This window comes from Mustela erminea, chromosome 17 (genome assembly GCF_009829155.1).
Source record: "Mustela erminea isolate mMusErm1 chromosome 17, mMusErm1.Pri, whole genome shotgun sequence".
In the NCBI taxonomy this organism is placed as follows: Eukaryota; Metazoa; Chordata; class Mammalia; order Carnivora; family Mustelidae; genus Mustela; species Mustela erminea.
This window is the reverse complement of record NC_045630.1, coordinates 68,477,873-68,493,043: the sequence shown is the minus strand read 5'-3', so window position 1 is coordinate 68,493,043 and position 15,171 is coordinate 68,477,873. Positions and strand designations below refer to the sequence as shown.

The 15,171-nt window shown below is 63.2% G+C and overlaps 1 protein-coding gene across 3 annotated transcripts; it reads right to left on the bottom strand.

The window, feature by feature from the left end:
- Window positions 1–3,224: 3,224 nt before the first annotated feature.
- On the bottom strand, window positions 3,225–11,284 carry SH2D2A (SH2 domain containing 2A). 3 transcript variants are annotated; one of them, XM_032318124.1, is made up of 8 exons: window positions 11,104–11,284; window positions 10,427–10,572; window positions 9,317–9,501; window positions 8,621–8,710; window positions 8,334–8,502; window positions 6,151–6,294; window positions 5,630–5,926; window positions 3,225–4,334 (listed from the first exon to the last, which is right to left on the bottom strand). In XM_032318124.1, exons 1-8 carry the CDS (start codon window positions 11,135–11,137, stop codon window positions 4,167–4,169), a joined length of 1,233 nt encoding a protein of 410 aa, XP_032174015.1. In that variant the 5' UTR covers window positions 11,138–11,284; the 3' UTR covers window positions 3,225–4,166. The 3 variants fall into 3 exon arrangements, with proteins under 3 accessions (XP_032174015.1, XP_032174014.1, XP_032174016.1); XM_032318123.1 differs by having other exon boundaries at window positions 10,373–10,572; window positions 11,104–11,283; XM_032318125.1 differs by having other exon boundaries at window positions 5,630–5,806; window positions 10,373–10,572; window positions 11,104–11,282.
- Window positions 11,285–15,171: the final 3,887 nt, after the last annotated feature.

The window sequence follows — 15,171 nt, the reverse complement described above, 5'->3', positions numbered from 1 at the left end:
TCCTGCATCCCGCAGGGACACTGGGGCTGTAGTGGTCCAAATCCGTGCATCCAGCCCGTCTTCAGGAAGGAGCAGCAACCCACCAACGCTTCCACGGTGGGACACGGAGGCACGGGGTGAGGGGAGCGGTGGCCAGGGTCACCTCTGGACTGTCGGAGGTGGTGGGGTAGGCTCCACCTCACAGTCCCAGGTGTGAGAGCCAGAGGAGCCAAAGGCTTTGCTGCGCCCAGGACGCTGCTGATGTAGCCCTGCCCCCTGGCTCCTAGGGCCCCTGAGCCTCCAGGCCCCATGTGATCGAGCTGCAGGGACTCGGGGCACCGAGGGTCCCAGCGTCTTCTGGAAGTGTGTGGACTTAGGCCAGTTTCTGTAAGCCTCTGGACTCTCACCTCTGTGTTATACAGAAGCCTTATACCACTTTTTTTTTTCTTAACACCACTTTTTTTAAAGCCACTTTTAGTCCTCCCAAATGTGACATTTTATTTGGCAGATGTAATTTCCTGGTCACCAAGAGAAATGCAGATTAGCAATGGACAGTCCTCATTTGGGAAGGCTTCTCGGAGGTGGTGGCCTCAAGTTTTGATAAACAGAGAAGACTCCAGGACGGCGGAGAGGAGGAGGGATGGAAATGATACTTGGCTAAAGCTGGTCCGGCGGCGCCGGCCGAGGGGGCAGAGGGAGGAATGGATCCGGGTCTCCCCAAGGGCCCCTAGGAGGGGCTGGCCTGTGTCCCGAGAGCACGGGGTGGCATTGACTAGGACAGCAGAGCCGGGAAGCTGAGGTCCCTAAAAGACTTAGAAACTGCACAGAGATGGCAAGGCCGTCACAGGCTGCCTCCCTCAAGGCTCTGGACCCTGGAGAGGGGCCTGCTCAGGTCCTGCCCCTGGCTGGGTGCTGTTGGAGAACCCTCAGTCCCTTACGGGGACGGCTGAAGTTCTGGGGAACCCGGGGAGGCCGTGAGGACGCGAGAGTGTGTGGTGCAGGCTGCCGCAGCTGCGCTGGCCTCCGCTTCCCCCGCCCAGCTTTGCTTCAGGTGGGGACAGACGTCCTAGGTCACGGTGGTTGAGGGTGGGGCGCACCAGGACAGAAGGGTCACCGTGTTCACCCGCAGCGGGACTTCTAGGGCTCCACCCTGAATGTGGAGCCGCAGGAGGTCCGGAGACGCTGCGGGAGCACTCAGGATGAGGGGGACTGCTCCAGAGAAGTGCAGACAGCTGTCAGGGTCAGCCTCGGTGCTGGAGGGAAAGCCTTCCTCAGGCTCGGGCTGGGCTGGGATGTCCTCTCCCAGCACTGAGTGCCCCAAGCCCAAGGAAGCCCTGCGTCGCGGGGGGGGGGCGATTGGAAGGTCGTGGGGGACGGAGCCGGCTGGGAAATGCCCTTCCCCGTGGCAGCAGGGTCCCCGGCTGGGGAGGAGCCCCCCCGCCCACCCCTAGCTACTTCCTAGGAGTTCCTTAGCTTCTCCGTCCTGGGGCCTGCGGGGCAACACCCCGGCTCAGCACCCCACCTTGGCTCAGGGAAGTGGGCGGGGTGGCGTAAGGGCGCTGGTGAGCCGGGGAGACGTCCTCCACCGGGGGCGGGGGGGGGCTGGGCCTACAGCTGGAGCCCCTGCGAGGACTGGGGGGCCTTATCCTTTGCTATGGGAGGGACCGCTGGTGCACAGGATTGGGCTGGCCAGATGTGGGCCTGACTGCCCCCAGCTCCCTGTCACCTCCCCTCTCTGGACCAGTTTCCTACTTGGGGGAACCAAAAAGAAAAGCAGTCACGAAGGGTCTGGTGTGCCCTGGAGCCCCAGCAGTCCTGCTTCCGTGAGCCCCTCACTTGCACGGTCTCTGACCTGGGCAGCAGCTCCGGTGCAAGCAAGGAGGCGCTCTGTGGGGACCAGGGGTGCCGGGGAAGGGCTGCCATGCCACCAGCTAGCACAGTGCCGCAACAGCACCCAGGCTTCTCGCTGATGCCACCGCCCGCTTCTCCCAGCGCCCCTTCTGCGAGCCTGTCCTGGCCGTGTGCAGCTGCCGGTGGGGGAGAGCTTTGCTGCCCACCACCCCCAGGCTTTGCTCCTTCAGGAACACCAAGGGGGTCACTAGGCATTTCTGCCCCCTCCCTGCACCGGCCCGTCCATTCTGCCCCCAGGTGTAACGCTGTTTCCGACCCTGACTTCCAGCTCTCGTGACCGTAAACCCTTACTTGTTCTGGCCCCTCCGCCGCCCCAGCAATCAGCCAGGCTCTGACACAGCCGCCCCGGTCGGCAGAGCCATCTGCCCACCCCCCACCGCGTCCTGTCCGCCTCCCTCCCCATCTCTCTGGCTCGGGAGACCTGCAGACAGAAGGGAGTGGAACCCCGACTCTGTTGACTCAGCAGCTGAAGTTCTCCTTAAGCCCATGAGAGCTGGCTGGGGAGGCGGGGCGCGCACTCGTCGCGCGGGCTGGTTCCGGTGCCAGGCTGGGGGTGCCAGGCTGGGGGTGGCCCCGGGAGCTCTGCCTCCGGGAAGGGTCTGCGGGATTTCTGTGCCTCAGTAGGTTCCAGGCCCCCTTGGCAGGAGCGGGGAACCCTAATGGGCGCAGACTGGCTTGACTAAGCTCTCGTGAGAGAGAGAGTTTAAGGGCTGGCTGTGCTGATGGGACCATAGGAGCACCCAGAGCCTCCAGCGGCTTCTGGAAGGCAGACGTGCCCGGCCCCCGAGAGCCCCCAGTCTGAGGGGAAAACAAGGCCCAAGCAGAGTCCTCCAGGGGTGCTGCAGCCCCGAGCAGGGGGCAGCTCCTGAACTGGGTCTGGGTGGAGAGGGGAAGAAGCCTCACAAGAGGGACGGGGAGGGTTGGGGTCCTGACTGGGGCAAGGCCACAGCCCGAGAGGCTGGGAAGACACAGACTCAGCCACCGCAGGGGCCCCTCAGTCCTGTGCTGGCATGGGGGGTGGGGGAAGGAGGTCCAGGGCTCACCCCTCAACCACCCCCTTCTCTGTCCCTCCTTTCCTGCCACGCACGCGCACACACACACACACACACACACACACACGCTCACACACACACCCGGTGATTCAGCTGCCCCTCTCCCCTGGCTACCTGCCCAGCACAGCCTAGAAAGACTTCTCAGTTCCCTACCTTGCAGCCCCAGCCCCCAGATTCATGACCCTTCCCAGGTATCTCAGAACCCCCAGACCCACTCCCCCCACTGCAGTGGCGGCTCAGCCCCTTGCCTTCCACGATAGGAGAGAGAGAGGGAGACAGACAGAAAGAGGCTGGAGCACTTGGGTCCCAGCGGGGAGAGGTGGCTGGCGATGATTTATTAGCCAGACAAGAATCAACAAACAAGTTCTAACATCTGTTCTCGCCAAACCATTCCTCAGACAACAGCAGCATTGGACCAGGGCCCAGACCCAAAGGCTCAGAAGGCCAAGGAAATCAGACTCCGGGAGGAGAAGCTGGGCAGCGGGAGGCAGCACGGCCGTCCTGGCACACCTCCTCAGAGGCCCTCGGGTCACCGAGCCGCCAGCTTCTCGGGGACTCTCGGGATGGAGCCAGTGCGTGTGTCCCTAAAAGGGAGTCGAGTCCACCTCTGCTCCCCTGAACTCCAGGGTTCTTTGGGTGGGGGGGCCCAGACCTGTCCGGGGAGCAGGGCTAAGCTGGGACCTGGAGGAGGAAACCGGTACCCAGGCCTCTGTGCAGTGGAACTCCGGAAAGTAGCCACATTTCCTATCGGAGGAAATCTCTGGCATTTCCCACAGAGAGGAGGGTGCAGGGTAAGAGACAGAGTGCTGGACAGGGCGATGAGGAAGCCTGGGCCCTAGTGCTTGGCTTTGGCCGAGTCCCTGTCCCTCTCTGGCTTTGTCTCCTTATCTGTGGCACCAGGACTTGGCCTGGGTCAGTAAGGTATAAGGGTACACTGCTCCTCCCGCCTCCCTGCCCGCAGCAGACATCACTAATCAATCACGATGCTCTTTTCTGCTGAGCATGGAGATGACCGGAACATCCTTCCCAGGGCAGTGCTCCAGGCGGCCGGGACCAACGGATGGCAGCTGGCACGCAAGACGACACCTTTGTGCCGTCCTCGCAACAGATGATGGCTGAGGTCCTTGCTAGCCCCGATGTCCTATGGTTTGTTCGGCGGCTGGTGTGCAAAGGTCTGTGGACCCGGCGTCCTGGCTTAAACTCCCCCGGCTCAGACTCACGGGGCTACTGAGGAGGCCCCAGGGGAAGCCATGCCTGTCCTCCGTCCTCTGCCCTCTGTCTAGAAAGCTTGTGGGGGAGGGTGTGCCCCCAGCTGGGCAGGGGCTGGTGGGGCACAGGAGGGCCTTGTCCAGGCACAGCATTCTCCGAGTACGGTGACCGGCCGCCTAGGTTCTGCGGAGAGAAGGACCATCCGAGGTCATACCCTCTACCCTCAGCCTCTCAGGCCTACCAGCAGCCTCGAGGCCGGCCTCTGGTCTTCACAATGTTGGCCTGCAGAGGTCTAAGCCGCTCTCATTCAGCCACCGTTTCCTGAGCACCCGCTCTGTGCCGGGCACTGTGCTGGGTGCTCTGGAAACACGAGTAAGCCCCAGCCCCGCACCCAGGCGGCTTGCACTCGGCTGGGGAGGAGGGAGACAAGCTTCCGGCGTCAGGGGAGGCACAGCCCCTGCGGCCTGGTCTGGGAAGCCTGCGGGAGGAGAAGGGCAAGCTGGTCCTGAAGGACAGCCAGAAGGTCACGGGGCAGTGGGAGGGTGTGCTCAGAGATGTGAACCGCTCTGGGAGGAAGGAGCCAGGGAAGAGGGGGTCCCTGCCTCCCGCCGTGTGGAGGGCCACGTGGGCCAGGGAGCGGTTTTAGAAAGACCCTTCTGGCTTCCCTGGGGCAGGGTGGATCAGTGGTGGTTAGACCGGTTAGGAAGCTCTTGGGAAGTCCCGAGGAGGGGTGATGAGGCTGAGGCCGGGGAAGGGACCCAGCAGGAACTGGGGTGGGGCGGGGATGTCACGGGAGCCCTGAGTGTTCTGGCCTGGAGAGTCAGGTGACCGCAGGGTCCTCAGTGCGGCTGGGAGGGAGAGGAGGGGCCGTCTGGGGAGAAGGGGGAGAGCCGGTTGCTGTGTTGAGTTCAGGAGGCTGTGGGGCACTGGCGGCCGAGCAGGAGCCTGGAGAGCAGTGCGCAGGGACCTGGCTGGGCTGCGGGCTCCGATCGCCCGCGCTAGCACCGCAGCAGGGGCGGGAGTGGGGGAACAGGCTCAGAGGCTGAAGCAGGCCTGGGGCATTCCATCGAGGGTGGGGCAGGGCCTGCGGAGGGGGCCGAGGCCCGGGGGGAGGGTGGGCGTGGCCGGGAGGTCTAACGCAGCCCCGGACGGGGACGCGGACTAGCGTGTTCAGAGGGAAGACGGAGGGGTGGTGCGGGAGTGGAAGTGGGAGCGGGGAGCGTGCGCCGGTGCCCCCTCCCTGAGCTCGTCGGAGATGACATGAGGGACTCCAAGGTCTCCTCTTCTTCAGGATGGTGGGGCTGTGAATGTGGCGGGGAGGGAGCCTGCCCGGGAGAGGCCCCCAGTTCCAAGCAAGGGTGACGGCTGGACCCAAGATTCGAGGCACAGCGTGGGGTACGGGTGGCTGGGGCTGGGTGAGGGACAGGGACCAAAATGCCCTGGAGGCAGCGGCTCGCCTCCTTCCTGCACCCGGTTACCTGGCCTCCGGCGACGGGCCTGGACCTGCACTTGCGTAGGGCCGGGTGCCGGAGGACGCAGGGCGCGCCCCCAGCGCCCCGCGGCGCCTCCGCCTCCACCTCCGCGTAAACATTGCCGGGGGCTTCGCCGGGGCTGCCGCGCCCCATGGCGTAGAAGGCGATGGCTTCCTCCGGCTCCTGGTAGATGGGGTTGGAGGGCTTGGGGGGCGGGGTCGGACGGGGCCTCGGGGCCGGGGTCGTGTAGACTTCGGGGGGCAGCTGAGGCTTGGCGGGCACGGGAGGCTTGGGCCTGGGCGGCTGCGCAGACGCGGAGAGAAGGCCGGGCAGGGGGTGCGGGGCGGGGGGTGGGGATGGGGGGAGGGGGCGTCAGAGCGACCCAGGCGGGGCGGAGGCTGCGGCTGCGGCGCCCGGGCCCCGCCCACATCCCCGGGCCCCTCCCCTCCCGCAGGCCCCGCCCCCGAGCGGGACCCTTCCTTTGCCGCGCACCCCCTTCCCCTCCCTCGGCCCCTCCCGCCCAATACCTCCTTCTGCTCCCGGGTCCCCTCCTTCTGCGTGGGGGTCACGTTCTGCAACTTCTTGACGATCGGGCTGTACTGAGGGGGTGGGTCCTTGCTTCCTGGGTCTGACCCTTCTGTGCTCAGGGAAAGTCCTGCTGGCTCAGGCGTCTGATGGCACAGAACGAGGCCTCAGGGAATGGGTGCAGGACGGGTGGGGTGGGGGCGGCCGGGGGATCCAGGAGGACAGAGCAAGCTGGTGCTGCTGGAGGATGTGCTGGGGAGAGGCACAGAAATGTGGACTGGTGGGGCTCCTGGGTGAGGAGCAGGGGATGGAGAGGAGAACAGGGGACCAAGGTGGGTGGGGGTGGGGCGGCTCAAGCAGCTCTGCTCACAGCTGTGGCTAGCATTGGCCTTAAATTGCGCCAGGAACACAAGCTCGACCAGTCTCCATTTGTGCCTGTGGTTGTAAAAATGCAACAAGGCTTGACAAGCCTTTAGCCTAACAACGTTCTGCATGGGGACAGATGTCCTGACTGCCGTGCCTGTGTTTCGTTCTGCAGGAGCCAGAGGAGTACTTTGTGGGGGCTTAAGCTATATATTTTCAGGGCTGGGAGACTGCCTCCAGGAAGATGAACCTTACAGTGGGAGGGTCCCTTCCCACGGGAGCTGGGCTGGAGCCGAGGGTTTGGCTGTCCACAGGCCCTGGCTTCCGGTCTGCTCACGCCATGGGGCTTTCCTTGTGCTTCAGCGACCCACCCGGTGCACGTCCACACCTCGAGGTGTGTGAGCACTGCAGGCTTCACGGAACCACAGAATTCTTCCCTGCGCCTCCCGCTCCTGCCACCGCAGTCCGTTTATGACGAAAAAGCGGCACCCCACGCTGCTGCAGAGGCAGCCCCTTAGGAACCCTCCGGTCCCCCACGCCCCGGTGAGGTCTCGTGGCCCGCAGGCCGTGCTCCATCCGCTGCCTCAACAACCTGACATCCGCACGCTTCTCTGGGGGTCACTGCCGCCCCTCCAGCCCAGGGTTCCCCAGTCCTCTCCTGCCGCATCTTGCCTTGCAACCCAGCCTTCACTCTGCGCCCAGAGTGCGCGGGAGAAATGCCCCCGGTGGCCCTTCGGTGGCTGCCTGTCCTTCAGGGGGACGTCCGAACTCCGGAGGAGTGCGGTGACAAGACCCCTCGGCACCTGATCTGACAGCTGGCCCCTGACTGCTCTGCCTCCAGACGTGCCTGCCCCCTGTTCCCACGGCTGGGGGATCTGTGTCCACCGTTCCTCATGAAGGTCCGTGCGAGACTTGTCCACAGGCGCGCTTCCTTGAACTGACGCAGGATCCCTCCCCACGGCGGAGTCGGCCGGCAGTGCAGGAAACCCCCCACCCACCCCCGCACTGTCTGTGCTGGGCTTCCAGAAAGAACACCACGCACTGCGGGTTTTTCTCCTTTCCCTCTGGCTGATCCTTCTCACTTTTCTTTGTAGGTTTGCCCTAGTTTCTGGACGCTCTAAATGCTGGAGACTTGGTATTCCTTTCTTTTCCAGCGACGCTCCCTCGCAGCCCTCCTGAAGGCTTTACAGTCAGTCCTTCTACATGCAGTTGACCTCTGGCCCAGACCTCTGTCCCAGACTCCAGACCCACGTGTTTCAGCCTGGTCACTCCCTGTCTTCTTAGCACTGGACATATTACGGACATCTGTTTCTCTGTCTTATCACGGTCTCCGCACTAGAATGTAAGCTCCAGAAAGCAAGGCTGTTTTGGTCAGTTGTCTCTGCTGTGTCCCTGCGCCCAGACCGCCGGCTCATGCATGGTCTTGGCACTGCCTGACCAGCCTCAGGGAGGCCCGCCCGGACCGGCTCCCTGGCCCGCGGGCCCAGTGGCGCTCACGCTGCCTTTCCTCTCTCAGGCCCCTTGATTGCTCTTATCTGCCTTTGCTGCTGGTGAGCGAGCTCTGTGTGTTTGCTGCCCCGCGGTCCTGTCCATGGTCTAGTTCCAGGGCCTGCCGGGTGCTCAGTAGATAGTCCTTACTTTGAAACACAAATGACCACATGTGCCTGTCCTGGTCCCTGGAGGACCCCTCCCCCAGCACGTATCCCTGTCGAAGGGATTCCTGAGGGCACAGGGTGGACAAGGGACCTATGGCTGGGTGGCAGGTCAGGATGAGAAGGCAGCTGTTGCAGCCGGGCTCCCTGGGGCTGGGGGCTGGGCGTACCTGGCGGAGGAGGGGCTCGGTGAGCGTCTCCCCGTAGGGGCTGAGCGGGCACGCTGTGTAGTGTCGCAGCAGGTCTTGGAGCCGCGCGTGGGCGCTGTCCTCACCCAGCACCACGTGGCGCCCGTCCTGGAGCTGGGCCAGCAGGAAGTGGCGGCAGCGAGTCCGGCTCCTGGAGGGCGCCCGTGGGATCAGAGACCCTCGAGTGGAGCCAGGCTCTCCCTCCAAGCCGAAGCTCTGCCCCCGGGCCCCCCACGGGGAGGGGCATGGCCCCTGCTCCAGCCCCTCACCTGTAGGTCAGCACGAAGGTCACAGCGCTCTCACTGAACCGCACCAAGTAGCATCCCTCAGGCTTGGGCTCCAGCAGCCTCTCTGCCTCCCTGTGGGCAAGGAAGACTTCCAGCCTTGGGTCTGTCTGTGGCTCTGAGGAGGACCCCAAGCCCCAGCCAAGAGGGCTCAAGTGGCAGAGGAGGGTGGGGATGGCAGAGAGGACCGGGTCAGCTGTCCCTGGCGGGGACTGGAGAGCACGGTGGGGGGCAGGGGGCAGGGGTCCCACCCAGGAGCGCTCCCAGCCTGCAGCCTCCTCCTGGAGGGCAGCCTGGTGGAGGTGCCCTGAGGTGGTGATAGACTTGTAGGTTTCTGAAGTCACAGGCTGAGCTGGAAGAGGGGAATCAAAGCTGAGAAATACAGGAGGGACAGCCTGCCAGGGAGACGGGGAAGAGCAGAGGCCGGAGAGGGAGGGAGGCTGGGAGGCCTGGGAAGCCATGAGGACCGGAGGCCAAGAGACAGGAATGGAAGCAGAAGCCCCAGAGCGGACGGGCCGTGGCCTCCGCAGGGACCTCCCCCAGGACAGACGGCTCCGAGACTGGCCTGGGAGCCTCCAGGACTCAGGGCTGGACTTGCAGCCTCCATACCCTATTGCTGGGCCCAGGGGCCCAAGGCTGGCCCTGCCCCTCTCTGGGCCCCTTTCCGCTGCTGTGACTCACCTCCGGGTGATGAAGCCGTGGAACCAGGCAGGGGCTGCCCCGTGCTGCAGAAGCCAGTGGGCCTGGGTCTTCTGGAACCACGCCCGGGTCTCGGCCTGCAGGGACTGGCCTCCTTCCTCCGGGCCCTCCTCGGCCTTCCCAGCATCCTCTGGGCTGGAGGCAGCCCCCGGGGGTTGAGGAGGTGCCTGGAACGGGAAAATAGCCATGATTCCGGGGCTTCCTCCTGACGCCAGCCAGCTGCCGCCTCCTCAGCCTCACCCCTGCTCCCCATCCCAGTTGCCCATTTTAGGCTATAACTGCCCAGAAAGTGCTTCTCAGGGTCCAGCTTAAAACCCCTTCTTCAGGGGCGCCTGGGTGGCTCAATGGGTTAAGCCACTGCCTTCGACTCAGGTCGTGATCTCAGGGTCCTGGGATCGAGCTCCGCACCGGGCTCTCTGCTCAGCGGGGAGCCTGCTTCCTCTTCTCTCTCTGCCTGCCTCTCTGCCTGCTTGTGATCTCTGTCTGTCAAATGAATAAATAAAATCTTTAAAAAACAAAAAACAAAAACCTTCTTCAGCTCCAACTGCTTTGGTTTCCAGAGAATTTCTGCCCACTTCCCTCTGGGCCTGAGGGCCTTTAACCCAGTAGCCGTGCGCTCTTAGCCTGAGCCTTCCAGAAGGACAGGAACTCCTTCCTGGCCTGCAGGTTGAGAGACGCGATGCTCCCTGTCACCCCAGAGGACAGAACGAGGAGGACTCACCCTCCCACAGGAGGGGCTGGGCTGGATCCGAGGGAGGACTTCCTCGTGGCCGGCTGGGTGACAGGGACTGAGGCCCAGATGCACTGGGCCGGGAAGGCCACAGACAGCGATGCAGACACCTGCTTCTGGGACCTGGTACCCTGTACCTGGTCGCCTGCGGACTCAGCCCCAGTGCCGCAGGGACCCGAGGGACGCGACGGCGAAGGAAGATGCTCCTCACGCCCTCTCCCGCTCTCCTCCTGGCCCCAGCCCCGTGGGCAGCCCCGGCTCATGCCCGGGTCCCCCCTGTTGGCCTTGGTCCATTTGCCGATCCTCACCGGGTGGGGGATGGGAGCCGAGGAGGACGCTGTGCCGGCCGGGGTCCCGCTCACCGCAGTGTGGACAGCCGTGACCCTGGGGTTGGGCTGGTCCTCCTCAGCCTCTGGGGCCTGGAGCAAGACCACTTCCCGGCAACCCCTGCGGGGCAGTTCCATGGGCTGGAAGGTGCTGAAGGTTGGGGGAGGGGCTCTGCTGGTCCCTGTTCGGGCAAAGAGGACAGCTGGGGTCTCTCGGGGAGGGACTGCCTCTCCCCCAGGCTCCCGGCTCCCCCCACCCCCGTCCCCCGCAGGCCTCTGACCAGGCACCTGGAGGAGAGGGACAGTCAGGAGGGGAGAAAGGCAGGGGGGAGCCCAAGGGGTCTCTCAAGGGGGAGCCGAGGAGGCCCTGGGTGGCCAGGGAGACAGGTGTTGGGGGGCAGAGAGTCCCCCCGTGCGGGGTGGGGGAGCGTGCACGACCTCTCTTTAGGGCCAAGATCTCTGCCTCCCGGGCCTCGCTCTCCTGTTTCCTCTCCTCAGGAAGCACTCAGCGGACCCAGCCACCTATGTCCCCAGGGCTGAGCAGCCTGCGCCCCAGAGAAGAGGCGGATCTGCGGGCACCCTGCCAGTCAGCCGGGCCGGCTCGGGCTGGGATGGGGCCTTCCCCTCCACGAAGTGGGAGCTCAGGCCTGGAGCCAGCAGGGGTGATGGGGTCTGGCTGTGCCTCCACCCTCGGTCTCCAACCTCACACTTACCTTGGGGGCATAGCTGGGTCAGGGGGAACTCCATGGGGCCCGGGCTGAGAACAGAGCCCCTGGGACTGGGCGCTTGCTTGCTTGTGTGTGTGTGTGTGTGAGTCTGTGTGTGTGCACGCGCGCGCTCTGAACAATGTGCACACTCAGCAACTCCTCTCTCTCACCCCGGCCCCCACGGGCAGGAAATGTCGCCTTACCCACAGCCCCAGCCCTGGCAGAGGACCCACGTCATGGAAAGCCGTAAGACACTTGTCCCTCCCCCGGAAGCCAGACAGCTGAAGGTGGTGGTGGTGGAGGGGGGTGGTATTTGTGTCAGTCTGTCTTTGGGTTTGGGGAAGTCCTGACTGCCATCTGACCTCGAGCCGTGCTGTTCCTCCCTCGGCTCCCTTGCTCTGGACCGGGACTCCCTTTTCTCTCTCTGCCTCCTTCCCTGTCTCTCCCTTAGCTTCTGCTCTAAGCAGGGGCCATAGGGGATGTCAGCCTCAAAAGGATAAGCCCCAGCAAGGTGCCTGGGTTTTGGGCTCCTGGGAGATTCCAACACAGAATTATGCTCTTAGGACACATGAGGAGTGAAGGGGGCAGGGCTGTAGCAGGGAGGGCGTGGGGCAGACTCTGGAAGGACTTTCTGAGGTCATATGAGATCTGTGAGATAAGGGGGTGGCTTCACCTTCAGCAGATAACGAAGCTGGGTTAAGGCAAAACCCCGCAATCCTGGGGGAAGGATCTGCTGGGGGCACCCGGGCGGCTCAGTGGGTTAAGCCTCTGCCTTCGACTCAGGTCATGATCTCAGGGTCCTGGGATCAAGCCCCGTAACCCAACCGGCGGGTGGGGGCTGGTGCCGTGGGGCTGGGCTGGCGGGTCGCGCCCGCATGTGGGGAGCACTGGGCCCCCAGAGGAGGCAGTTGAGTGGAGTCAGGGAGGGTGAGCAGGGTGGAAGGAGGTGGGCAAGGGAGGTTCTAGAAGAGGCACCAGCATTGCACACATGTGTAAGAAGGAATGGGCGTGGCGTGCGGGCACCGGCAGGGGATGCTGGCTGGGGCCGGGCTGGCTTGGGGGCTGCAGCAAAAGTCCCCGACCCTGGGCTATCGGCTGCCCTGCATCCTGGAGGGAGACGGACACCAGGCTCGCGGCCCGAAGAGCTCGGGGCGGGGGAGCGCTTCGCCCAGGCTCGCGGCCGGCCACCCCGTCCGTACCCCGGGGCCTTACCTCCCCAGCTGCCTGCTCCCTCTTCCTGAAACACTGTCGCCTTCCCCTGGTCCCCGCCCCCAGGGGTTGGCGATGAGACAGAGAGGTGCCCTCCATGCCCTCCCCAAGCCCCTCACTATATGTTCTGGAAACCAGCCCCCCACCGCCCGCCACATTGATGCACGTCCCGATGATTGCAACAGATGCATTTCTCGCCTTTCACATGGACTCACTCCCACGGCTCTTCGTCGTGAGGCCTGGGCCCAGGCCCGCAGCCCGGCGCATGGAGGGGACCCGGAGACCAGGCGCAGCTCACCCTCGCACCACAGCTCTGTGCAGATGCAGACCGGCCTCTCGTCCGATGGAGGTCGCTGGGACAGGCTTAGTCTCTCTGAGGCCGCGACTATTCCTTTACCTGTGTCTTCGTCGCCTCTACCCTCCTGCCGGGGTCAGCCTGGGCCACCGCTCCACCCCTCCAAGCTTCCAGTGCCCCATCGGGAAAATGGGGCCAGAAGACCCTCCAGAAGGGCGGCTGTGGGGGTTCCACCAGGAAGTGGGGGCCAAGCAGCCGAGGGGTGGTCTGACCCGGAGGAGTGGGTTGGTGTGGGTCCCTTTTGACCTGCCAGCTCCCGGCACCGTGAAGGGCACTGGTGACCTCTGTTTCCTCATGGCTGGGGCGACGTCCAGACCGCACGTCTACCCCTGGCTGGGCTTGTGGAGGCCGGGGTCTGGGAGCCCCTCAGCCCTACACACGGCTGGGCAGGGACCAGGAAGGGCTCGAGAACACGAGTGCTATGGTGCCTGGGGGGCTCAGTCGTTAAGCCGCTGCCTTCGGCTTAGGTCATGATCTCAGGGTCCTGGGATGGAGCCCCGCATCAGGCTCTCTGCTCAGCAGGGAGCCTGCTTCTCCCTCTCCCTCTGCCTGCTTCTCCCCCTGCTTGGGATCTCTCTCTGTCAAAGAAATAAACAAAATCAAAAAAAAAAAAAAAAAGAGCATGTGTGTTAGACCGCTGGTGCGCTGTCCCCCACCCCGACCCTGAGATGCTTTCCTTGAGGCCCCACACATATTAGTGTGAACGGCCGTAATGAAACACCGCAGACTGGGTCGGGGCAGGGTGGATACCCACTACAGGAATTTATTTTCTCACTGCTCTGGAGTCTGGGATTCCAAGGTCAAGGTGCCAGCAGGACTGGTTTCTGCTGAGAACTCTCTTCTTGGCTCACAGATGGTCGCCTTCTTGCTGTGTCCTCACATGGCCCTTCCTCTGTGCTGCTGCAGGGCAGGCTGGGGCACATGCCGCAGGTCTCCTCCTCCTCCTACAAGGACCCCCGTCCTAGCCATCAGGACCCCACCTTTGTGACCTCATTGAGCCTTCATTACTTTTTTTTTTTAAATTTTATTTGTCAGAGAGAGAGAGAGCACAAGCAGGGGGAGCGGCAGAGGGGGAAGCAGGCTCCCCACTGAGTAGAGAGCCTGACACAGGGCTCGATCCCAGGACCCTGAGATCATGACCAGAGCCGGCAGCAGACGCCCAACCACTGAGCCACCCAAGCGCCCCCCCGTAATTCCTTCTTTAAAGCCGCTCTCTCTCCAGACAGTCACACGGGGGGTCAGGGCTTTAACATCTGAGTTTTAAGGAGACATGATACAGCTCACACACCAAATGTCAAAGCCCGTCCTCTCCACTCAAAGAGCTCGAATCCTAAGGCAGGCGGAGTCCGCTTGGCGATTCAAAGCTGTCGTGCCCGCAGCCCCGTGCATCCTCTGGGAAGCCGCGGAGAGAGCTGTCCTGCGATGGGGGGGCCGGGCGGAGGCGAGGGCCGGAGTGCAGGGCGAGGAGCGTCTGGGTTGGGCCGTGATAAGAAGTCGCGGGTGAATATCCGTCCTCCCCAAGGCAATCTCTAGGCTCAGTGCGGTCCCCACCAAAGTTCCAACGGCCCTTGTCACAGAAGCAGAACAAACCTGAATGTGTGTGGGATCATGGAGAGGCAGAAGGGCCGGAACAGTCTCAAGAAAGGTCAAAGCCACAGGCATCGGGCTTCCGGGGCTCAAACCGAATCACAAACGAGTAGTTATCCAGGCAGGATGGCACTGGTATGAGACAGACCCACAGATGGACGGGACGGAAGAGAGAGCCCGAAACCACCCACCACGCACGGTCAGTCACTTCATGACCGAGGGGCCGAGAATACACAGGGGGGACGGGTGTTCCCTTCGGTAGATGATGTCAGGGAAACTGGACGGCCCCGTGCAGGAGAATGAGACCCAACTCCGATCTCACACCAGGAACAAAAATTAACTGAAAATAGGTTAAAGAGGGGCGCCTCGGCAGCTCATCGGTGAAGCGGCTAAGGTCTGCTTTCGACTCAGGTCATGACCTTGGGGTCCTGGGAGGGATCCCCGTGTCGGGCTCCCCGCTCGGTGGGGAGCCCGCTTCTCCCTCTCCCTCTGCTGCCCCCCCGGCCCCTGCTTGTGCGCGCGCGCTCTCTCTCTCTCAAATAAATACAGTCTTTAAAAAAAATGGATGAAAGACCCAAGATTAACAGAACAGGACCCAAAAGCATCGAGCTCCCAAAGGAAAACGAAGGTGGAAGCTCCTCGACATCAGTCGTGGTGATGACTTTACGGGTTTCACACCCAAAACAGAGATGACAACAGCAAAAACAAACACGTGCGACTCCATCACGCTGAAAAGCTTCTGGACAGTCGGAAACCACCACCAACATTTTCAGGTAACCTACCGCATGGGAGAAAATAGTTGCAAATCCTATCTCCAGTAAAGGATTAAGCTCCAAAATACGTAAAGAAGTCGTAAAACACCATAGCAAAAAGCCCACAAACAACGTTATTCACAGAGGGGCAGAGGGTCTGGATGGACAACT

What these genes read in the sequence shown, in the direction of transcription:
- SH2D2A (XM_032318123.1), bottom strand. Translation starts at nt 11,137, where the DNA reads ATGGAGTTCCCCCTGACCCAGCTATGCCCCCAAG. An exon ending in GACCCAGCTATGCCCCCAAG is followed by an intron (nt 10,573 to 11,103) that starts GTAAGTGTGAGG and finishes TTGCCCGAACAG; the next exon opens with GGACCAGCAGAGCCCCTCCC. An exon ending in ACCTTCGTGCTGACCTACAG is followed by an intron (nt 8,503 to 8,620) that starts GTGAGGGGCTGG and finishes GGCGCCCTCCAG; the next exon opens with GAGCCGGACTCGCTGCCGCC.